The following is a 25637-nucleotide window of genomic DNA, read 5'->3' as shown; positions in this document are numbered from 1 at the left end:
GGACAGGCTGCTTAACTGGGCAGCTATTCTCTTTGTTCATTGCATGGATCTGGACAAAGTTGATGAGACGCCTCAATGGAATGACAATGGACAAATACTATATTCAGCTGGCTGGAAATAAAGGAGTTAAATGGGGATTATCCACTGACTCATTTGATTTTTCCCAAAAAGAGCACCTATAGTCCAAATATCAAAATAGGATTGTAAACCTGGATCATTTTGATAGCTCCGCTGCGCTCCAAGGTAAGGATCAAGTGCTGTTGCTTTTCCTGAGCTTTGAGAAAAATCAGGCGTTTCACCCAGTGCTCTTCCTCCTTCCATTCTTTCCCTTTAGGCAACACTTTCATCTCTTGCCCACTGCCAAAGTCCCAGATTTTCACTGTTCCTGGCACACAGAGAAAGAACTATGTGGGTCAAATGGTTTACAGAATGCTTGGCTTTTTTTGCTCAGAAAAAATTGATCCTATTGGAAGCTTTGTACCAACAATTTAGCTTAAATTTCTTTCTTACTAAGACTGGCTCATGAGTTTCCTCAGGCTTACTGTGCAGCAAGTATATTTCTGTAAATCTTGATTTATCACAGGCTGATAAAAAATAAACAGGATCAGCAGTGTCTTGAAATCGGTGACAGTTTTCTTTGAAGCCCTCAGACTCCCCTGTCTGAGCTTTCCCTTTTTGTGACTCTTCTCTGTCCATTCCCCCAGGGTCTTCCAGTTGACTGAATTTGAGCTAGTACATTGTAATTAGCATTAACAGTAAAAGATCATCCCAGTATACTGTCACAGTTTCTAAGGTGCTTGCATATTTTTATAGGGCGTTAGCTCTTATTGGAGGATAGAAGGCTTGAGGGAACTGCAACAGGTAAGGAACTGTCAAGCTGGTTTACTCTTTGTGTGACTCCAACAATTGGACTGGGCTGGTTCTGGAGCCAGAAGCTGAGACCACAATCCAAGACTACTATAGGGGTAACAGGAAATCGGCTGCTTGAGTCATCACTTCTGCCTTGTAGGATTTCCATTGGCAGGAAGCTGGAATCAGGATCCAGAACTGGGAATCAAAGTGAAATCCTCCAAAGTGGGACACAGGTGCCTTAACGGCAGGGAAGAAACTGTTCCAGTTTACATTTTTAAAATCTTTGGTATCAGTATGCTCACTTGTTTCATCAGTTGGCTTAAGGGCAATCACCTACTCAGTAAATATATACCTAGACTAATCTGCTCTGGGTAGTGTATTCAGTTGGTCATATTGTATAGGTAGAGCATTTCTTTCATGGGCTTCATAACAAGGTGATGGGAAAGGTGGAGCAGTCTGGGGTTCTCTAGTTCTGGATGATCCTATATAGTACTCCACAGCATGAGGAACTTGAGATGAAATAAGAGATTGTGAATTTGACATTCTCCCACCTCTGACATGTTCCCAAGGAGCTAGACACATAAACAAGCCCAATAAAGAATTTTAGGTATTATATTACAAGTGGACTAGATTAAGTCCTGTCCCAAAATCTACTGTCAGTGAAAATATGATTTGTAAGTACCAAGTCTAATGTGTATCTCTTAATTATTGGTATGCTAAGATACAATGATAGAATAAACCAGTATAAAATAAAAGAAATAAGGAAGGGGAAGGGGGAGTGGGCAATGTGGGTAGGAGGGAGGGTGGTGTGGGAAGTATTACTAAATTTGTATTGTGAAATTTGTTCACTTTATACAAATAAAATAATTTAAAATATCAAAAAGAATAAGAAAAAATTTGCAACACAGATTAGGCCCCACCATTAACCAGGAGTACCTCAAGTAGAATAAACCAGTGCAAAACAGTAATTCCAACCAAATATTAAATGAGATGATGTGACCTTTGCAAACTGTTTAAGAGCACATGTAAATGAATTGTGCTGATTATTTTTAGCATCAATACCAAGACATTAATGCCCATTGGATAGGCCATCTGTTACTGTCCACTGGCAGAGAGTCCATTCTGATTGTTAGTCTTCCCTACTATCCAAAGAAACTAATGAGTTACTAGCACAACTTTGCTAATAACTTTGCTACAGCAGAGTGGCCATATTTTGGATCTAATTCTAACCATTATATGCTCCTGTGGCAAAACAAAATCCAGTTTCATCAACAGCTGCTGAAGTCAGTTCAACGCTATAGCCATGAGCGTCTAAAATCTGATATATTTGGAAGCCAGTCTCGAGTTCCCATACCTGAAACAAAGAACACACACTAAAAATCAAATAACTCAATACTCTAAGATTATTAACAAACATTTCCATGTTCAAAATTGTACTCTGCACATGCAGTACCTCTCCCACAACTTGACCTTGAATGCTGATTTGATCAAGGAAAGTTCTAAAAGATGCAGTTCTAACAGTTGCTGTGGCCTTTTATTCTCTTGCCAATGGAGGTGGCTGAAATAAGCAGTGACTCATTCTATTCTGGGCATCGCCTGTCTGTAGAGAGCTGTCAGTTGTAAAGATGAAGCAAGGGATAGCAGCAAGATGGAAGTATAACAAGAAAAAGTGCAGCAGACAGGAAATGAACCTGGTGACACTCATTCAAGTTTACTGGGGGGTCACATTACAAATTCCAGGGTTAACGTCTTGGAGTAGAGAGAAGCCCGAGGAAAGAGTTCATTGGATTTTCCGAAGAGGATTTTGACTATGAACACGGACCAAGAGAGAAAAGGGAGGGACGGAACACAAAGGAAGGGAGCAAAGGAAAGAAGGAGGAAGGGAGAGAGGGAGAAGGGAAAGAAGGGAGAGAGAGGTGAGCATTGTGATTTTAGAGAAGGGCATCTGCATGAATAAGCTGGATTTAATCAGAAAATCCAGAAACATCTCAGCATTGATCATTCTCTCTCTTTGGAAACAAAGTAGAGAATTGTCCTGTGAATCTGTATTCACAGATCTGCCAAATTTAGATATAAGTTGGACTGCCAGAGAGTAATAGAACTGCACTGGCAACACAATGTCTACACTTGAAGTATTTGGAGAAGTGAAGGCAGTGCAGGCAGAAAGCTGGATTTGGGCAGATGTAATTTTCCTTTAGGGAACTGGAAGGACACTGTTACCATGGCCCAGGAGGGAGAGGTAAGGGAATATGGGGGAAGCAACTGAGGAAGAAACTGGAAGCCAGACAACAGAGGACCCCTGACTGGGTAGTGGTACTCAAGATTTGAATGACATCAGTCTGGCATTAAGAGTCCATGTTCATCACTGCCTGTCCCTGGGTTTATTGATAATCCTAAAAGAAAAAAGGAGTATGAGTCCTTTTTGAATACATCTCAGGGTCACCCATCTCCAGTCTCATAGTACAAACCCTGTCCAACCAGTCAGGTACGAAAACTCACCAGGTGGATTTTTTTTTTTTAATCTCTCCTACTCCAAAAAGTTGTTTGTGTCATACAAGTCAGTAATGGGAAGAAGCAGGCCAGGTGTTTTAGTGTTCATATATTTACTCTCCCTTTATGCATACCAAAAATACGTGGCATTATGCTGAACCCAGGGGATTTTTTAGCCTAAGATGAGTAGAGAAGGTTAAAAAATGAGAGGTAGCTGGAAGATCTCCAGAGGAAAGCTTACTTTCTGTCCATGTCTCACCTTTTGGAGAGCAAATGTGAAATAAACTTGTAACATCTGAAGCAAATACCCCCAGCTATCCTTGCCAGGTGATGTCATGATCCCTGGAGGACAGAGTGGTGAAAGGGCTGGAGCAGAAGAGCAGGAGCGTTCCTGACACACACAGCTGGATTCATCTGGGTTCATGTGCCATCTCCACTTACATCAAAATGATTTCAAGCTGAAATCACTTGATGAGCTGTCACCTCAGGAAAGGTCTCTTGGCTGGTTATTTCCTACATGCAGCAAGCCATAGAGTTTCCTTTGGAAGTGACACCATTCACACTCCAGGGTAGAAAACAGTCTTGATCAACATAGCTTATTATTTGGAATTGCAATGAATCTGAATAAGCAAACTCTGAAGTGAACCTTTTCTTCCACTAAATTCTGCTCACTCTCCCAAATAGCTCTTAGTAACATCTCTAGAATTTACTTCTGTGGTCTAGATAACCATGTGTTCTGTCATAAGTACAAAACGTTGTGTAAAAGTACAAACACATTGTGCTTTGGTCATTTATTCAGACTGGACTGTTATACATGTACATTTTTAAAAACTTAAATACCTCTCTCTTGTTAAGTAACTGTAGGTCTAGCCAGAAACCAATCAAAATGCAAAAAAAAATTCTCTATCTTTGACATATTTTCTTTTTATTGTTTATTTTCATGACATATTTTTGTAGATATGGGTATCTCCCTTCTCTTTCCCCTTCTTTTCTCTCCATTTTCACCCGTATTATCACAGTAATATGTTCTCATATGTTCTCTCTGATATAAAATAATCTTCATGGAAAATACAAAACAAATTGATATATAGTTTAACAAGTATATACATATATTCTCATAGGTGAGCTGTATAATAGAGATTAGCATGCCAGGAAGTGAAGATTTATTGCCGTAGGCATCTCTGCTCCTGAATAAAAGGAGTCTTCCCAGTGAAACAGTTGAATATACCTGGAACGAATGATACTAGACTATCTACTATTGCTATCTACTATACTTACAAAGCCATAATACACTTAAATAGCAGAATGTTAAACTTGTAACTGTTACTAATTGACATGTTTGCTTTAAATTTTCTGTTTTGACAGTTATCAGCTTTATTTATTCAGTTGACATGCAGCTTGATAGCAAGCAAACTGGACTTCAAATGCTTGTTCATGTGTTCACAAAGTGTAAAGAAAGATGTAATGTACAATCTTGTATGTGCCACTATACTTATTTGATCACTCAATGATTTACCTGGAAAAAGAGAAATACTGTTTGCTTTGCCTTTTTTTCTTGAAGAGTCAAGAAATACCCACCTTAATAATAGATTCAGAGCAGATAGTGAGCACTTGGTGAAAATATTTGTTGTAAAGCATGACATTGATTTCTCGTTCATGAGTATGAGGGACATGCTCTGTATCTTGGATCATCCTTGTCAAAGGGTACATGTCCATAACACTAGAGCCTGTAACAGAAGCAATAATATCATAAACACTCAGCACTAGACATCTTGAATCCTAAAGGATTTTACTCAAGTATCTGGGGTTGGAAACAGCCCATCAGTGAGTTTAATATCAATACCTAGGACATGTAATGAGGTGAAAACACATTCACCCACTCTAAAACATTTTTGACAAATAGAGCAACTGTGATTCAGCCCAAGAAATACAGTCACTTAGGACCTCATTAATTTTAAAGCACTGACTCTCGGGACTTCACTGAACTCCCCTTTTAGTGACCCTCAATATCCTCTTTTTTATAATCCATCTTCCCCCTTAGTTGTGCCTACTGTATGCCTCTCCCTCTGGAACATGCAATAATGGTAAAGATCAGGTTTCTGCTAAATGGAAGCTCCCATTTTGTGGTTGAAATTTATTGTTAGAGAGCCCTTTTCAATTAACAAAAGATAAAGCACTCTGCAAACATGTTCGTATTAAATATAATGCATGAAATATTTTCAAGCAAATGCGTGCAACATCAATATTAAATAGCATTAATTTCCAAATCACCATAGTGATAAATACAGTTAGAAACAGCCGTTAGATAGAGAGCAGGCATTCTTGGCTTGCATTCTTCTAAGGGTCTTTGGCTTTGGTTTACAATAATATTATCAAGTGAGTGCTTGATTTGACTTGCAAAATCAGCCAAACATGTGTTCTGATTTTGTGTAATGTCCAGAAATATAAATACAGATCTCAAAACATTCTTTAGCCCAAACAAATATGATGTTTTTCACCCTGGTTATTAAAACTTAGATAAAGTTACTAAAGGCAGATTTTGCTGTGAGTTTCTCAAGTCTCTTTAAAGAGGTTTCCACTCTAGAAATTTCAGCCAGAGACTGATGTGTTTAAATACTGGAATAAGATCTGTTCATGTGTAAAGAAGGATTGAGCTTGCTCCTCTGGTAATGTATCTCAGTGCAAACAACCTGAGATTAAAATGTGAGAGCTATGTGGTCACCACATAATCGAACCACACTTGGAACTTCTTGGTAGAAGCTCCTTTACATTGAGAGTGACTTGACCTTACTCGGTGGACGTCAGCAGTGCTGGGTATGCTAAGGACAGTCTCAACATGTTTCTACTGGTTTTGGACTTGTTTTACTGATACTGTGGGAACACTGCAGTTCACAGAAGGAACAGGAATTCAAGCATCAAAAGCGCTGAGACCAAACCTCAGCTCTTTGGTTCTACTGGGTGTCCTTGTCAGCTGAACTCTTTGGGATTCAGTTCTAACATTTGTAAGAAATGAATAACAGCAATTCCGAGTTCACATGATGACTGTGTGGACCATATGAAAGAGGAGATGAATGATTTTGTTAAAAGAGCTATACAGATAGTAATTGTCTGAGTGAGAGAAACATTAATAACAGTAGTGCCCCTCACAACAACAAACAGAATGCACTGCTACTGTCATTGGGGATTAGAAGATCACCCTGTCCCCTGCATTGGAATCAAAGCCTAAATTAAAGTCTAAAATATGCTTAGGACACATATTCTGGGTTGGTGTTACTAAGGGAGGAAATATTAGTAATATCGTTAGTTTTTCTTCCAAAGCTTAAGGGTATACATAAGAACAGTATTCAGTCTAAGTGCCTAGCACGGTCCCTTGTCTCTGTGGTGTGTCTATTTTGGTATCTGCACTGGGAATCTGTCATCCTGGACTCTACCCTCCCTCTGGTCTTTGTCTAGAGGCTAAGGCAGGTGGGGGAGTCAGTATCCTCCTTAATCATAGCTACTGACTCACTTCCACAATGCATGGAGCAAAGTGCTTTGCTATAGAAGAGTCTCATGCCAGTGCATATTGGTGCAGCTGCTTGAAGATAGGATTCCATTCCTGTTCATGAGAGTCCCATCAGCTAACGTGGAGCTTGATTTGCCCTATACTTAGCAACAGATTAATCATCTTTTTCTGCTTAATTCCAGCCCATGTATTTCTACATTTAAGACCTTAGAGCACCAACCTTATGTTTTTAGATATATGCAGTTATGCATTTCATCCAGCTAGCCATAGAAGTTTAGTAAAGATCAGAATTAAAATAAATATCATATCTACTTTGGTTAACTACATTACACACACAAATGTGCGTGCACACAGATTGTGCTCAAATGTTAGTTAAAACCATTATTTCAGTTTCATTTATCTGTATTTAAGTATGCCTACCTGTAATGAGCATGCCATGATTAGCATCATATATCATTGAATAAATCTGCATGTCTCCTGGTCCTCCCTGGCTGTCATGGAAGACTTGTAATAGTGAGAGAGTCTGTATATCCCACACTCTGAAAACCTGTGGGAAGGAGAACACAGTTCATTGCTGCTTATGCCTTATCCTTCCCCCTCAAGACTTTTAGGTAAAACATTTTCACAGTCTGTAACACACTTGTATAACCTTGCCAAAAAGTATGATTGATATCATGAGCACATGTTCACTAAACTCTGATAATCACTAACCTGATTATTGGTTTGAGTTGAGGGAAAACAATAGTAATGCAAGTTTGCTTAAGTGTGTATCTTTAGGAACTGGGGTTTTAGGGGGAGTAGGTGAGGGACATTGTATTTATTAATCTTTCAAAATGTAAATGAATACTAAAAGACTGCTATTGACTTGCTGTTAAGTCAATTTATCATTCCACTATGGGATGAACAAATAGAAGATTTATAATGTTCTCAATTTTCTCTTTCCTCATTTATGAATATGGGAATATCTTACTGAGATAGGTTTCTCAGAACTTCCCCTTCTAATTGCCTGGAGATGCATGCTTTATTAAAAAAAAGTTTTAGGGGAATCATGTAGGTATAGCAAGACTATGGAAAAATGGGTGATTTCAGCTTTCATTTGAGAGAGGAAAAAGAACTGTGTAATGATTCAAATAGAAGTTGGCTTTTTGTTTTTACAGTAGAAAGAACAACGAAGTATGAATTCAGCCAAACTAGGTTAAGTTTACACTTTATTATCCAAAATAGATTATCTTAGTTTTTTAGATTATTTTTAAAACAATTTATAATGTTGTCAGATAAATGTGACCAAGGATTACATTTACTAGTTGTGCATCAGCCTTAAGTAATATTTTCATATGATAATAGTTATTATTAACCTATTACATCAAAATTTTGATTAAATAAATGAGTGATTATAGAACTACATTAATCCTCTGATAAGCAGTTTTGTTAGCAGAGACACTTTTAATTTGAGACCATTACAATTCAGTTAATTATGTCAATTCAGTTCAGATCTTTACTACTGGTAAGCCAGATTGGCTTATGTAAGAACATAAAGATGTCTAAGTGATTTCAGGAGCATTGGCAAGCAGCTTTTGCTCAAATGTATACTGTCTGTAAGCCAGTAGTACTCAGAACTTCTGCAATTAGGATTTGTTTCTTTTTCTTCTAGTAAACATGTAAATATGGGGAGACAGAGTAAAAAGAACACTGAATCCTTTCAGTCTTTTATTGCAGAGTAAACATGTACAATGCACTATTAATAAATTTTGGATCCTAGGGAAAGAAATACAAAAATGGAATCAAGGAGTAAAGAAGGGATAGCTCTATTCAAATTGGGTCTGATTTTATCGCTGGAGCTGAGAACATTGTGATTGGGGGAAGGACTGGTGTTCCAGTTCTTTCTGGTCCATCACTTAAAAGGCTCGAGTTTCAGTTTTCTTGTTTCTAGAATGGGACTCTTTCTTCCTCATCTAACTAATTTGAGTATATTTGAAATCTGTGAGAATAGGATAGTTCTGTCTTCTGTCTTCTTATTCTTCAGCATTCAGTTCTTGAGTCCTTTGTGTGTGTTTTAGGGAAGTGTCAATTGCTGACAATTGAGAGAATCTAAGACCTTCCTCATGGAGCTGGCATTTCAGTGCAGCAGGTTAAGCTGCTACTTGCAAGGCCAGCATCCCATATGCGATTGTCAGTTTGAGTCCCAATTGCTCCGTTGCTGACCCAGCTCCCTGCTAATGTACCTAGAAAGCCTCGTTAATATCCCAAGTACTCTGTCCTCTGTCACTCACATGGAAGACCTAGATGGCGCAGCTCTGGCTCTTATGGCCATTCAGGAAGCAAACCAGCAGATGGAAGATCTCCTTTTCTCAGTGTGTCCAACTCTCTGTCTTTGCCCTTCTCTGTCACTCTGCCTTTCATGCAAACAGACAAAAATAGAGAAAAAAATCCTTTCTTGAGATGCTAGATATATCCACTAAGTTTTTCTGATGCTCTTTTCCACGTTTGCCCTGTTACTTACTGTCTTAACAAAGTGCTTAAAATCCCCCTAAATCCTCTTTTTATTATCATTGTGTGAATGCTCACACATTCTGCCCAAATTCAATTTCTGTCAGCTTCTACTCTATCTGGCTAACTCCTACCCTCTCCTTCAAACTGCCATAAAAAGAATTATGGTTCAGGTCAGAATTGTTTGAGCAGTTCAACCCTTGAAATGCAATTTCTACATACAGCAGAATATTTTTTTGAAAAGAAATGGATGGACAAACAGCACGGTCCAAAGCAAGAAGATTTCTCTCCAAATCTAGAAGTAGAGCAACACAAAAGCATGATTGGGCAAATGTCAGAGCACTGGGCACTAGGTCTGAAGCAGGCAAAAGTGGAATAGCTCCTGCACACCAGGACCAGTACTGTGCAGCTGCACTCCATGGCAGACACGGCAACAGGTCTCCAGCTCACAAAAACAAGGCTGGGTTCTTATATTTTGGATGAAGTGGAATCCAGAAGAGGAGGAAGTCACTGCCTTCTAACTAAGAAATAAAGCAAGGTAGTCTCTGGCTTGAAGACTAGAGAGAAGTTGTTAGCAACAAAGCTCCTTCAGTGCTAGTCCTCTGCTTTCACTTACTTCCCGAGAAATCAACAGTATTCTTGTAATAGGTCGCAGTGCTGAGAAGCTGGGTGAGAAGACACATAGTCAGGTCATCCCTGAGAAGGACATTAGGAAGAAGGCAAGCAGTAGGACATTTCAGAAAGAGACAGAGTTGGTATAGAAAGAAAATCAGAAAAGGCAGATGGCCTCCACTAAAGAAGCCCTGCGGTGGCAAACTGCAATATTTATAAGCTATAAATTAAATATTATACATGTGCATATAAAATTGCAAAACATTCAGTTTCCAGTAGCAATAAAATAACCATGATGATTTTCAAATGAATTGGGAATGTAAGACTTACATAAAAGGCTTTTATATCTTAACATTGAGGCAAAACAATCATTTTTAAATTTGATTAAGCTTTGAGGGTAAAATGGAAACTAAAGCCATTAGTCACAAAATATCAAAGGAAAGGACAAAAGAAAGACTTTACCTTCAGCCCTTTTATAAGGAATAATTAATGAATAATGGTAAAGTAGAAATTTGAAAAATAGATAGGTGCATGTGTGCCGAAACAAGAACTATTTGGTTCAACTGTGTATCCTACTAGTTTTACTTTTTGTGAAATTCATGTCAATCACTAGTATCTAAACAGCACTACTAAAAGATCAACTTTTTCTTAGTTTAATTTACAGTGACTACTGATTTGGGGTGGAGATGCATCAAGATATACACAGGCTCAATGCTAAGAAGGCATACACAATCCACAATTCATTGTGCATGAAACAGTTATGGAATTCTGGGCTAGATCCCACAGATACAAAAATATTAGAGTCATCATTACTGTTTGTGAGCAAATCAAGATCTAGGCCAAAGAATCAATAGAGGACAAATAGTTCAACTTATTGCTAGAAATATTATAATGGACCTTGAATATCATTCCATGATGAATACTGCATCTTTATATTTTATCTGTAGATGAAATCCTTAGAATTGCAGTATCATTTTGATAGAATAAGAGACATGGGGGAAATCACTGTTTTTTGACTTGTCAAGGGAAACTGGGATTTGGCCTGCCTTCCTAATTTTATGCTATGGCTACAAGAGGTTAATAAGATTTTATTCCCCAAATGAATCAAATCAGGGTCACTCAATGGATTAAATGCATTAACAGAGGAAAGGCCTGAAGATATTTGAGATTATATAACTCTTTCAGGAGTTATCATAGTAACAGACAAATGATGTGTTTGAGAAATTGGGGTATGTATGACAGTGCAGTTAAAATGGAAGGCACACAACATTATGGATGTAGGGAATTTGGTGAAAAATATTTATTAAGTTTTTACACATAACTTCAGGAAAAATATGCTTTTAGCAATGTGTGTGACACTAAACTTGCTAATTTTGTCTCACATCTTTCCTGTGATAATTGGTAAATATAAAATCAGGTGGATAAAGCCAGAATGTATTTAAATTAACCTTTTCATTACCAAATTATTATACATACTGAGTGAACAAATTTAAACCATTCTAGTCCCCACCTGTTCCTTTTTCTGGGTGTGCTAATTGCTCCTGTTAAGGTAGTAATTGTTTGAAGATACTGCATCTGGAGGTTGACTACCTTAGCTGGATCCTGCTGCATGACTGGTAGCTGTAAGTCATTGAGCAATCACTTAACTTCTCTGACAAATTCTGTCGTTAAGGGAATAGTTCCAGTACTTATCTCTAGAGTTATTACAAACATTAAATGTAGCCACATAAGGCGGGTTTTCAAAAGTTCGTGGAAAACTTGTACTATGAAGTCACAATGAGAGATTTCAAGGTTTTTTTGTTTTTTGGCCAAAATTTTTTTTATTTTCATTCTTTTCCCTGGGCTGTTTGAAGTATCCTTTTACATTAAGAGTTTACATATCAGAGCACATTTATCTACTTAGATTTACCTCATCCTTTCTAATGAGTTGATCCACATTAACACAGTAGGAAGTAAGGGTTCCTAAGATTGCCATGATACACAGCTTGTTTACCAACCAAGAAACAGAGACGAAGGGTAACATCGACAGAATAAGTTGATGAAAGCTATCTTTAAAACTATGATGAATGTGTGTGGGATCATAATGAATGTACAAGGGGTTACAGGGAGGGAGAGGGCAAAGTCCAGAGGGCAAAACAGTAAAATGTGTAAACCACAAAGAATCCTTCTGAAAAACAATCTGAAACAGCATGGCTCAGTGCAACCAAAGACACAATAACAACAAAGAGCTCAGGTTGTATACAAAATGGCAGCCACGAGAAAAAGGAAGCTTTGTATAAGGACTAGTACTTTCTCCCATTTACAGGTATGTTAGCTTCCAGAGCTCAGAGCTGTTAAAGTCTTCCTCTTAGGGTGGCTGTCCTGAAGAGACAAACTTGGGGGAACACACCTATGCTTGCATATGGCTGAATGTTGAATCTCAAAGCATATGCCCTTTTATAGTTTGTATTGTTTTCTTTCTAAATGGCTACTGACATTTTATTAACTGAAGAGTCTTAATAAATATTTGTCTTCTCTAGAAAATACTTGTATGATTACTGTGAGTTAAATTTTGGCACAAGTAATTCTTATTCTTAAGAAAGTTGCAAAAATAACGTACATAAAAGGTAATGAATGTCCTAAGCAGGAGAACAAGGACAGAACGTCTCCAAATGCTAAAAGTGGTGAAACCAGACACTCAACCCTGGGTGCATTCAGTTATTCAGAAAGTAGCAATGAAGTTCCGTTTGTTTATTTTGGCTTTGACTGCCTGTGCCATTGATTTTTTTTTCCAAGAAGTCTTTCCCCATTGCTATATCTTGGAGAGTGCTTCCTATGTTTTCCTTTAATAATTTGATGGTTTCTGGGTGCAGATTTAGGTTCTTGATCCATTTAGACCTGATTTTTTTTTTAAGGTGATGAGTGGGAGGTCTTGCTTCTTACCTCTGCAGGTTGCTATCCAATTGTCCCAACAGCATTTGTTGAAGAGACCAGGGTTTTTCCCTGGATTATTTTCAGTTTTCTTGTCAAAGATTAATTGGCTATACATGTGTGGGCTCTGTTCCGGTTCTGTTCCATTGATCTTCTTCTGTTTCTATATGAATACCAGACTGTTTTGATAACCACTGCTCTGTAATATGCCTTGAGGTATACTTCAAACTAAAAAGCTTCTGTGCAGTAAACAATTAACAATGCGAAGAAGCAACCAAAGGAATGGGAGAAAATCATTGCACACTACAGAACTGATAGGGGACTAATATCCAGGATTTACAAATAGCTTTAGAAAGCTAGGGACAGTAAAAACAAAACAATATGCAAAAATACAAACCAAAAGCCCTTTGAAGATGTGGACAAAGGAAATGAACAGACATTTTTTTCAAAAGAACAAATTAAAATGGCTAACAGACATATGAAAAGATGCTCAGGCTCGCCAGCCATCAGGGAGATACAAATGAAAACCACATTGAGGTTCTACCTAACTCCAGTGAGGTTGACCTATATTCAGAACTCTGCTAACAACACCTACTAGTGTGGATGTGGGGAGAAGGGTATCCTCCTTCACTTCTGGTGGGAGTGTAGGCTAGTACAACCACTGTGGAAATCAGTATGGAGAGTGCTTAGAGAATTGCAAATAAACCTGCCATACAATCCAGCGATCCAGGTCCTAGGTATATACCCAAAAGAAATTATAATTACATATAAGAAGGGGCTCTGTAATCCTGTATTTACAGCAGCACAATTTACAATAGCAAATACATGGAAATAACCCAGATGCCCATATACCTACTCCACGGAGTACTACTCAGCATTAAAAGAATGAAATCATTCAGTTTGCAACTAAATGGACCCAACTAGAGACCATTATGCTCAGTGAAATCAGTCAATCCCAAAAGCACAAATACCACATTCTCTCTCTGATAAAGGCAAACTTAATGCAAATTATAAGATCAATATCCCTTTCAATACTGTTTTTGCTGCAACCCATGAGTTTTGATATTGTGTTTATTTCCATTTCTTTAAAATAGTTTCTTTTCTCTTATCAAATTCTTCACTGACTCATAGATCACACAGTAGCATCATTTTATCCAAGAAGCTTTTATGTTTTTTTCGTTTCTTCATCAACACATTCGTTATTCAGTAGTATGTTACTTAGCTCCAAGGTGCTGTAAATCTTTTGCTTTATCTTTATTCCTGTTGCTGATTTTGTTTTAAGGCCTCTCATTTAAGGGAATGTATAGTAACTGCACAATAGAGACTATCATATCCAGATGTGAAGATACAGCACCTACTAGTGTTGCACTCTACTTCTAAATCAAAGATGGACTGCCAATGAAACTGTTGGAAATATCTTGACAATAGAATGCTGGACTGTCTGCCGTTGTCTGTACTCACATTGTAAGGACACAGTTAAATAACAGAAGAAATGAGGCTGAAAGATAATTCTAGTTCCAGGCTATAGACAACCTTAAAAACTAGAAAGAATTTGAGCTTTGTTTGTGAGACATGATGTGTCTTCAAAGACATTTAAGAAAGAACTGACAAGGTTGTAAGTACGGTGGGTAGGAGTCGTAGGACCAGGTGTCTTGGACAGGGAAGAGACTGAAGACAGAAGTGCAAGTACATGCGCTTTCTAGCATGCCGCCTCCACCAGGAGCCCTGCGGGCTCTGTCCTGAAGTCAAGAGCCTGAGAAGAATGAGGTGATGAATCTGAGATACGTTTCAGAGACTTAATGACTGAGCAATGGAAAGAATCCGGGAGGCAGGAGGGTCTGATGTTGGGTCAATGTTCACTGAGAAATATGACGCTGATAATACCTAGAGGAAAATTAGAAGTTCAGAAAAGGAGAGTTGAAGTGCAAGTAAGTTCAGTTTTAGAGATGCCAAAAATTGACATATAGTAAGAACTGAATGGTTTGTAATTGGTAAAAGGAAAATCTAAGATCAAGAAAACCAATACATGGTTCTTATTAGGGCAATGTTTAGATTAGAATGAAGAAGAGGAATTTGACTTACTCAGGAATAAAGAACTTTACTGGAGACAGGAGGAATAGAAGAGAGAATAGGTAAAATAACCATTTTGAGGTAGAAAGGAGGAAAGCAGTAAAGTGAGCTCAAAATGATTAGTTAAGTAAGATAAAAAAGCTTTTTTGGAGTGGTATCAAGGGTTCAGGGAAAGATGATTCATCTATGCATCACATAGACTTGATGGGTGGGCAGCAAGATGTGATATAATTACTGTGAGGCATCTGAGACTTTTAAAAAGAAAGACTCACCCTCTCCTATAACATTGAAACACATTGTATTCTTTATTTGTATGGTCAAAGGCAGATGGGTTTAAAATGAGTACTGGAAAGATCACATGTCTTTCTGATTATTCCTAGCATTTATTGAAGACTGGTTACATACAGGGTATGGTGTTGGATGCTTGACTTACATAATCTCGTTTAAGCCTCCATCAGCTCTGTAAGGAAGATACTTTTATTATTCTCCTTATTGGTTTCAAAGCATTCATGCAAGCTCACAACTAAGAATTGTCACAGTCAGGCTTAAATTTAAACTTGCCTGATCCTGTAAGTTATTCTCATAGACATGCTTCCTTGAGATGGAACTTGGAGAATACTTTAGCTGTGGTCATAGAAAGTTGAAGATCAGTCTACTTACAGACTAGGTTAGCAACCTGTTAGGCTTACTCAGACCTTATCTGCTTGGCATCTGATTTCGCATCATAGCTTCCTGCTCTGAAACACATCTACAAAATCAAATATTGCCTTTTCTCAGGTTCCTACATATCACTTCCAAAGTGGAATTTTAAGAAAAATAGCAACTTTTACACCCATTTGCAATCTGTTATAAATCGCCAAAGCCAGTATATTTCTCTTATTCATAGAAAAAAAAAAGAAAAAGTGTTAAAGCTGTGCTTGAGAAGATTGCCAACCATTGTTCTACTGCTCTTGCTGATGAAATGAATGTAAGTATGTATTGGCTCGGCATCTTTCAACATTTGTCAGCTTGTCTTCCAAAGCAGTAAATATGGCTTAACCATTCAGTATATGAGTTTTGTGACTAGGCATACAATCCTGCAGTTGGAAGAGAAATACAGTTTCAGAAGCCTGTAGAAAAAATATATATAATATCCTGGTGGCAGCACTGCAAAACTAGGAGGAAGGATGAAAATAACTTTTAAGAGATTAGGAGAAGGCATGTAGTTTCCACCCAATTCATCACAGCTGCAGCTCAGTGTAATGAAAGTTAATTTATGTGATGCCGTTTTAGGGGAAGGCTACATGTGAAGATCCTTCCTCTTTTTTTAAAAAAAATACACAATAATAAATCATCATTTCAGCAAAAACATATGGGTACCAGTTCATCTGTTCACTGCCCAAATTACTCATTTTATATATCTTCATGAGGTTGGTTCCTCTGGTGGTTCAAGCTTCAGGTTTTAATTCCAAAACACACTGGGAGGCTGTTTCACAATTTGTATAATTCTTAACTTTTTGCTTTCTCTTAAAAGATTTGCTGTTACTATTTTTTTTATTTGAAAGGCAGATTTTACAGAGAGAGGAGAAAATACAGAGAGAAGCTCTTTCATCTGCTGGCTTACTCCCCAAATGGCTGCAATGGCCAGAACTGAGCTGGGAGCCAGGAGCCTCTGCTGGGTCTCCCACATGTGTGCAGGGGCCCAAGTACTTGGAGCATCCTCTGCTGCTTTCCTGGGCATTAAGCAGCAAGCTAAATCACAAGTGAAGAAGTCAGGATGTGAATCATCACCCATATGGAATGCTGGTATTACAGAGTGGAGGACTAGCAGGGTGCAGCACTGTGCCATCCCCTGCCTTCTTTTATATTTGTTACTTGGTCTTCTCTAGGAAGTAAGCTCCCTCAGGGTTCTTATCCTTGACATTGTGGGTATAGACAATGGTAGAAAGTTCAGAACTCTTTTTTTTTTTTTTTTTTTTTTTTTTTTTTTTTACCTTTAACAGAAGATCAGAGTTAAGTTTATTACGACTTAAGTTTCCTAAGTTGATTTTGTGAGTGGATCATCACTCTTCCATAGCCTTAAAAATATATTTTTTAAAATAAATCAAATCATAATAGAAATGACTTTTTAAGTTACAGGTTTTTTTTTCTTTATATTACATTTCTTTATTTCCTTCTAGATGATGAATTGTGCCTGTGGTGCTTTTGTTTTTTTTTTATATATATTCATTTATTCATTAATTACATTGTATTATATGACACAATTTCATAGGTACTGGGATTGCCCCCACCCCTTTCACCAAAAAACCCTTCCCCCATGGTGAATTCCTTCACCTTAATGCATAACCACAGCTCAAGTTCCGTTGAGATTCCCTAGTTAAAAGTTCACACCATACAGAGTCCAGCATCCCACTCGTCCAGTTCAAGTTCAACGGCCTCTTAGGGAGGCCCTCTCAGGTTTGAAGGCAGAGCCAGCAGAGCGTCACCTCGATCAATTAGAAGCTCCAACATATCATCAGCAACAGTCCAGGTATGATGAGGCTGGTGCAGAGTCCACTGATTGACATAGTCCATCTTAGAGTTTCCCCTTGTCCAGTTTTCCGCTGGAAGCATATAGCTGAGGTGGTTGATTGATCTACTCCATTTTCCATCTTTTCTTGGTTGATGCTTTGATTCCTCCATTTTGTTCAGGGGAATCCCCTAAAAAAACTTTGAGGAATTCCCAGTCCAGGCTCCTACATGCACTACTAGTAAGCACGGTGCCCGTCACAGTCCATCACTCCGGTCAGCTGGTGGTTTTACCCCCTGGGTTGGTTCTATTCTGAGCCCCGACCTCCATTGGAACCAATGAGTATTGCACCTCTCCCAGTGGGAGGTGTGCTGGTCGGGTGTTGCATTCCCTACTGGCACAGGCCATTTCACCTTGGCATTTTGTGTTTTGTACTGTTTTTTTTTTTTATCATGACCAAACCTGGCCAGGCCCCCACACAGTTTCAGCGCTTGGGCTTGCCATTGGATGACGTGAACTGACTCAGCCTGCTCTGCCCCAACCCGAGCCAAGTGTATGCCAGTGGGTCACATTCCAAAGCCTCTTCTGGGTTGTTTACCTCCATGCTTCCTGCATTTATTTGTAGGGTCAGTGTCCTGTCAGAGGAACTGTTCAGATTCCTCCCTCCGACTCTTTCCTGGTGTCGGGCTTCACGCATACCAGCAGGTCCTTCGGCCAGCTCCGCTCTTCAGTCCATTCTGGTTCCTGCTGTTGAGAGTTTCAGCCCAGCCACGGCTTGTCCATACCCACGTATATCTCATACAAGGCTCAGTTGGGGTTGAGGCCTAGCCGAGCCATCCCACATCTATCCTGGTCCTCCGGAGCACCAAACTGTGCTGCGGTCTAATTAGGCATGGTGCATCAAGTCCGAATCGATATTTGTGCCAAGGGATTACAACTGTGACCCGACCAGAACTCAGCCCCCTTCCAGTTCCTGCGCCCCTTGGTGGTAGGCTCCACGCAGCCAAGGCCTCCCCCACGCTCCCCAACCAGGCCTGTTGCCAGCCAGTGTTAAGTATGCCAGAGGTTGCTCTGGGTCAGCCCAGCGCGCCCTAGACTGTCATGCCTCCTGCATAGACTCCACTGGCCCTTCTAAACCGTCCAATGGGGTCAGAGTTTCCAGGGGATTGGTCCACGCAGGCCTCATACATTTTAGCCCCGAGTATGGTTCTCGAATGCCAGTCAATGTCATAGTCCTGCCTTCTGTGACCCCTCTGCTGATCCCTCATCCTATCAGGTAATGGGGTATCCTGCTAGACAAGCCCGGAATTTTGCTTTTGAGTGAACTGATGTTGGCAATCGGCACTATAAAGAGACTACAGGTTCTTCAGAGGAAGATTAAATGCCATTGAAAATCTTAAGGACTAATACACATTCTCAGAGTACTGTGGGTTCAGCATGGAGCGTCTCATGCAGCATATCAAAGAAACCAAATTCCAGAACTTCCTGGCCAGGCGGCCAGCAGGCACAGCCTGGTGCCAAATGGCGCACTGGCCGCCCGAGAGCCTCTCACCCCATGTACGTACGTACGTGGTGGAAAGCTTGGCTGTGTTAGGCTGGAATCGGGGCGGGGACCCGAGTACCTGGGCCGCATGGCTGCCCGGGGTCAAGCCGCTGGGCCCCCGCCTGGATCCTGCTAGCTCCTCCCCCGCTCCAGCCGCATGGCGGGCTGGGGTGTTCCCAATCCGCTCCTCAGGGTCCCAGGACAACCCCCCCAACCCCAAAAGGAGGCCATCAAACCAGGACCCTGGCAAATCGGGAAGCTGCCCGAGAGCCTCTCACCCCATGTACGTACGTACGTGGTGGAAAGCTTGGCTGTGTTAGGCTGGAATCGTGGCCGGGACCCGAGTACCTGAGCCGCATGCCTGCCCGGGGTCAAGCCGCTCGGCTCCCCCAGAACTCTTTAAATTCTCTAGAGGTGACCCCAGATCATACTTCAGAATGCTTTAATACTTCAAAACTTACACTGTCCTTTCACTACTATTTTTAAAATTAAAAGTTCCTTTAAAGCAAAAGTGGTTGCTTTGCCTCTGTCTCTCAGCTTCTCAATTTAAAAAAAAAAAATGTTATACATTTGCCCCTGCCTCCTATCATGTCAAGTGTCAGCGTTATTTGTTTAAAGCTATGACTATTTCTGTCATCTTTATTGCATTTCTGCCCCTTCTTCCTCTAACCTTAGCTTTGTTTATGAGTTCTAGGTAGGCAGTTTGGGTAAAGTCAGAAATGGGATAGGCTAACTTAGTCATTAGGTAGCTGTGTGACCGTAGTTACTTAGATGTGATTTTCCTTCATAAGTATAAATTTCATATAACTATTTTGCAGGACTTCTATTGGAATCAAATAAGCTGTGCATATAAAATACTTAGTAGTATAATACCTGGCATATAGTACACATTTGATACATGATATCTACTATCATAATTTATGGAAAGTTTGCATGTCATACAGTCTTATTTATTTTCTTTTAGCTACAGGTGCTATATTTAGGAATTATGAAGATTATATAAAAATTCACTTTCTTTTTTCCTAGAAAATTCTAGAACCTTTATGATTGTACATTTAAAATGCTTCACCCACCTGGAATGTAATTTGCTACATAGAAGTAATGGTCTGATTATTTATTTTTCCTATGTCTTTAATCACTTATTCCAGTATTTATTAGACATACCATCCTTTTCTTACAAACATGAAAGGCTACTTTTATATTATTCAAGATTACCACATGAATGTCAAATACTTCCTGGATTCTCCTCTTCTGTTTCATAGATGTGACTATCGCTGCAATAACTAATATTTATCTCCTTTTTTTGCTTTATACTGTATGTTAATGTTTGATAGAGAATCCATCATCCTGTATATTTGAAAGTTTCTAGGATACTCTCTCACATCAGTATTTCTACATTACCTTTAGACTTGACAAATTGACTGAATAGCCTTCGAATCTAGTATTTCCATGTAGGAATGTAGAATATTTCTATACTAGTATTCTAAAATAAAATTGTCTCATTATATAAATGCTACCTATCTCTTATTAAGATTATTCATACATATTTTGTGTTTTTTCTTCTTATTAATGCTATCGCTATAATCATTTTTCTAACAGAAAAAAAAGAAATCCATTTTTTGTAAATTGGTTTATAACCAACTATCTTATTGATTGCTCTAAATATGTAAGCTGATTTCACTCAATTTTTTTAGAAGTTACATTATTTGCAAATATCCTAATTCCATTTGTATAATTCTCACAACTTATTTTTTCTGTGTTATTACCTTGCCTTGAACTTTGAAAATGCCATTTAATAACTGCTCAATAGCAGAAACTTATTTTTTTCTTCAGTTGTGATATTTCTATTTCTAGTGAGCAGACCTCTTGTGCTTTCCCATTGAGGGTATTGTGAGCTCTCTTCCTAATATGGTGTCCTTCTCCATTAACCTTTGAAGATATTTCCTTCTTACACACTAATCAACAAACCCAGACAGCAGTGGCTCATCACCTTCCTCTCCAGAAAGACAATATTTTTTCTCAGTGACTCTCAGTTATTTCAAACATTGCACATGAACTGGACCTTCCAATAGTTGAACTTAAGGGAAAAGTTATTTTGTTTCATTTTTGTTTTGTTTTCTTTTTACTACCTTGGCAGAAGAGAGGCTGATGACATGTTGATCTTTCTCATTGGTGACAATCTCAGTGATACTGAACATGTGTCCCACCAGTTTCCCCACTGGCTTGGTGCTGATGTTGGGGTGCCACAGTCGGAGCACTTTGTCTTCTCCTGAAAACGGCAACAGCGAAAGATTATGAATTTTCTCAGGTGGTCAAATGTAAAAAGTCCCTCTCTTACCCAGCCATTTTCTTCTCTAGCTTTTCCCTTTAAATCCCAGTCAGTTTCCAGGATGCGTAAATGATTGGCTTGCTAAGAGACCAGCTTGCTTTGAATCTGCTGCTCCTTTTAATGCTGTTTTTGAGCATATTTATACATAGAAGTATAGAATGTTATGAATATTTTATAAGTACTTTTCTGGATTCAGTACTTTCCTACTGCTTCATGCATTAATGTATTATTTATACTTTATTTACTTCCAAAAGTATTTAAGGCAGCTCTTCTTTGATTTTCACATTCTTAAATTACACAAACATTGTAATAATGAAAGCATTCAAAGGAGAAAGGAAACTGCAATGATCTACCATTATAACAGATCAAATATTGCTATTTTTTTTAAAGATTTTTTTTTTATTGGAAAGGCAGATTTACAGAGAGGAGGAGAGACAGAGAGGAAGATCTTCTGTCCGATGAGTCACTCCCCAAGTGAGCACAACAGCTGGAGCTGAGCCAATCTGGAGCCAGGAGCCAGGAGCCAGGAGCTCTTCTGGGTCTCCGATGCAGGTGCAGGATCTCAAGGCTTTGGGCCGTCCTCAACTGCTTTCCCAGGCCACAAGCAGGGAGCTGGATGGGAAGTGGGACCACTGGGATTAGAACCAGCACGCCCATATGGGATCCTGGTGTGTGCAAGGCAAGGACTTTAACCACTATGCTATCGCACCGGGCCCCAAATATTGTTATCTTTCCATCTCTTCTAGCACTTGTCCATAAACATAGATAATTTAAAAGAAAGTCTTCTTTCCATCATGGCACTTCCACTCCTTAAGGGAAATCAGTGTTAACTTTTTGAAACATACATATTAAATGTTTTCTAGATATATTTTTATACATACTCCTTTTTATGTTTATGAAGATCATGCACCCATCCTTTCATAATTATCCTTTCAATTTCCTGTTTCTTAATTTATCATTCACATATTAATAGATTATTCCAATTATTCTATTTTTCTTTTATCTTATTCCCTAGCGTTGAAATGAACCATTATTTTATTTATATGGTATTTTTTCTTTTGGATTACTAACTGAGGGTTTATATCCAAGTGTTGGGTCACTATATGAAAAGGTGGCAACATTTTTTATGACTTCAAAGCCTATTACTAGACTGTTTTCCCAAATGATACATTAAAAAAGACTTAATGTTAAGATAACTAATGCTGTTGTGCATTTTCTGCTGCAGTGTGTCTGTTAATTTTATCTTCTCTGAATTTTTGAGATCAAATCTTTTACCAGGAATGTACTGGAACTCTGGTGTTATTAAAAGTACATATTTAATTTAAAAAATTATTATATGCATATACATATATGCATATGCATTTAGTTTTATGACAAAGGCTGGATAGCTGTTCAGAAAATCTATATTCTCTCAACATCTTCCAGATTCCTTGCACGTAAGGAGTACCTTAAAAAAACATCATGGCACTGGTGTAAAGACAAACACATAGATCAATGGAATGGAGTTAGACAGCTTAGAAATCATTCCACATACATAGATTTTGACAAAGGTGCCAGGAATGTACACTGGAAATAGGATATTCTTTTTTTTTAAAGATTTATTTATTTCATTACAAAGTCAGATATACAGAGAGGAGGAGAGACAGAGAGGAAGATCTTCCGTCCGATGATTCACTCCCCAAGTGAGCCGTAACGGGCCGATGCGCGCCAATCCGATGCCGGGAACCTGGAACCTCTTTCAGGTCTCCCACGCGGGTGCAGTGTCCCAATGCATTGGGCCGTCCTCGACTGCTTTCCCAGGCCACAAGCAGGGAGCTGGATGGGAAGTGGAGCTGCAGGGATTAGAACCGGCGCCCATATGGGATCCCGGGGCTTTCAAGGCGAGGACTTTAGCCGCTAGGCCATGCCGCCGGGCCCAAGGAAATAGGATATTCTTTCCAATAACTGTTGCTAGTAAAACTGGACACACAAGGCCTGGCATGAGTGCCTAGTAGCTAAACTCGCCTTGAATGCACCCGGATCCCGCAAGGACACCAGTTTGGGTCCTGGTTGCTCCACTTCCTTTCAGCTCCCTGCTTATGACTTGGGAAACAATCATGAATGGCCCAAAGCTTTGAGACCCTGTACCCATTTGGGATAGCTGGAAGAGCCCCTGACTCCTGGCTTCGGATTGGCTCAGCTCTGGCCATTGTAACAACTTGGGGAGTGAATCAGTGGATAGAAGATCTATGTATTCATATCTCCTTCTCACTATATATCTGCTTTTCCAATAAAAATAAATAGATCTTGAAAAGAAAACGGGACACAGATATGGAAGAATGATGTTAGATCCCTAATTCTCATAAGAAATCAACTCAAGATGGATCAAAGACTTAAATGAAAAACTCGAAACTATGTCTGGGCTATGAAATTTCTAGAAGAAAATAGGGGTAACACTTCAAGACACTGGAATAGGCAATAATACCTTGGCTATGACTCCATAAGCACAGGAAACCAATACAAAACTAGACAGATGTGGTTTATCAAACTCAGAAACTTTTACACAGCAAGGGGAACAGAGTAAAGGGACACCAGACTGGAGAAAATATTTGTAAGCTATTTATCTAGAAAAGAATTAATGTCCAGAATGTGTTCAGAACTCAATCTCAACAACAAAATACAATCATCACTTAGGAAAAGATCAAAGAACCTGAGTAGACAGTTCTCAAATGATAAAACAGAAATAGTCAGTAATGGCAAACATAGATAGCCAACAGATATGTGAAAAAATGATCAGTATCACTAGTCATCTGGGAAATGCAAATCAAGATTACAGTGAGCCGTGTTACCTTACTTTGCTGTTAGCAGAAAGACAGAAAGTAAACATTGCTGGTTATTAGCAAGGAGAATTGTTATATACATTGTTGGTGCAAGTTATACAGCCACTATGAGAACAAATGTGGAGATTTCTTAGACTCTAGAAATAGACTTGCCATATGATCCAGTGATCTCATTACTGGGTGTATATCCAAATCATTATCTCAAAGATACTTGTTTTATCATGTTTATTTTGATACTGTTCACAGTAGTTAAGCTGTGAACTCGCTAAGATATCCAACATCAAATGAGTAGTATGGTATATGCACACAATGGAATATTCTCAGCCATGAAAAAGAGTGAAATCCTGTCATTTGCTTAAAAATTGATGGAGCTTGGCGGACCTCATATGAAAAATTAATAATAAACAAGACACAGAAAGTCAAATAGAACATATTCTCCCTTATATGTGAGAGCTAAAGCAAAACCATCAGTCTGAACACAGATTACTAGAGACTTAGTGGAGAATGCAGAATATAGGGCTTTTGGATTCAAAAAATAAGGGAAGTTGCGTGTTTCTTATAAGCAAAATAAATATATCATGCAATTTTCATTGGCTTAGGCAGGTATGAGGTATATGGGAGCTTTTTGTACTACTTCACAGTTTTTGTTTTGTAAATTTGAAATAATTCAGAGATAAAAAGCTTTAAAGTGTGTGATTGCTCATAAGAAGTGAATTCACTCTTTTTTTGTTATTTTTCATTTGATTTTTCTGCTTTTTTTCAAATCAAGATTTAGATAAAGTCACATATTAAATATAGCTGTTCTTTCATTTAGCAAATTCTTATCTCAGTTGGTGAGTCACTTGATCCAAGCACATCACTTTTGATGAGATGAGCTGGCTCAGTTCACAGAGAACAGCAAGAGAAAAAAGCAAGATGGAGTGATCCTCTAGTGAATCCAATTGCTGTGGTCCAGGAAGAATGCTAGGCTGGGAACAAGGAGAACTGACTCAGCCTCTACTCCGCCATCTAACTAGTTGCACCACTTATGGTAAATTGCTTTCTTTTCTGGGAACCCAATTTCTTTGTCTGTAAAATTTATCTTTGAGAGTTCTTTCAGCTCTAAAGTTTTATGACTGTATGCTCTGGAATGAAAAATCACCATAGTGAGATTAGATGGCAAACTGAAATTTTTATTTGTAAAAGACCTTCAGGTGTTCAATTACATGATTCAAACTGAGTAATTCCAATAATACATTACTTCACCTGTACGTGGTTTTCATTGAGAATGGCCAAGAAGTATCATAACATTTAGATATGTTCATGAACCAAACCCGAGACTCATAATCTGAGAAAATGTTGGTTGGGGCTACCCTGGAAATGGGCATTGTGACTCCTAGGAGGTGAGACTAACCTATCCACAAAGAAAGTCTGTCACTTACAAATCATGTGAAGAATAATACAGCAGAGGATTGTCACCTGAGAAATGGCCAAGTCTCTTAAATGAAGGGCTTTGATCAATGTGCATTGTGAAAGAAATCTGATCTTCTAGA

The 25637-nt window shown here is 38.8% G+C and overlaps 1 protein-coding gene across 3 annotated transcripts in view; it reads right to left on the bottom strand.

Moving 5' to 3' along the window:
- Positions 1-25637, bottom strand: part of WDR64 (WD repeat domain 64) — a 95695-nt gene that overhangs the window by 30892 nt on the left and 39166 nt on the right. For all 3 annotated transcript variants that reach the window (XM_012930468.2, XM_058669766.1, XM_058669768.1), the window contains 5 exons: positions 21087-21226; positions 7268-7394; positions 4921-5069; positions 2083-2206; positions 210-385 (listed from right to left, as the gene is read on the bottom strand). In XM_012930468.2, coding sequence (XP_012785922.2) covers positions 210-385; positions 2083-2206; positions 4921-5069; positions 7268-7394; positions 21087-21226 — 716 coding nt within the window. The remainder of the gene's footprint in view (positions 1-209; positions 386-2082; positions 2207-4920; positions 5070-7267; positions 7395-21086; positions 21227-25637) is intronic.

Source organism: Ochotona princeps, chromosome 10 (genome assembly GCF_030435755.1).
Source record: "Ochotona princeps isolate mOchPri1 chromosome 10, mOchPri1.hap1, whole genome shotgun sequence".
Classification (NCBI taxonomy): Eukaryota; Metazoa; Chordata; class Mammalia; order Lagomorpha; family Ochotonidae; genus Ochotona; species Ochotona princeps.
The sequence above is the reverse complement of the archived record's forward strand: the minus strand, read 5'-3'. Positions and strand labels throughout refer to the sequence as shown.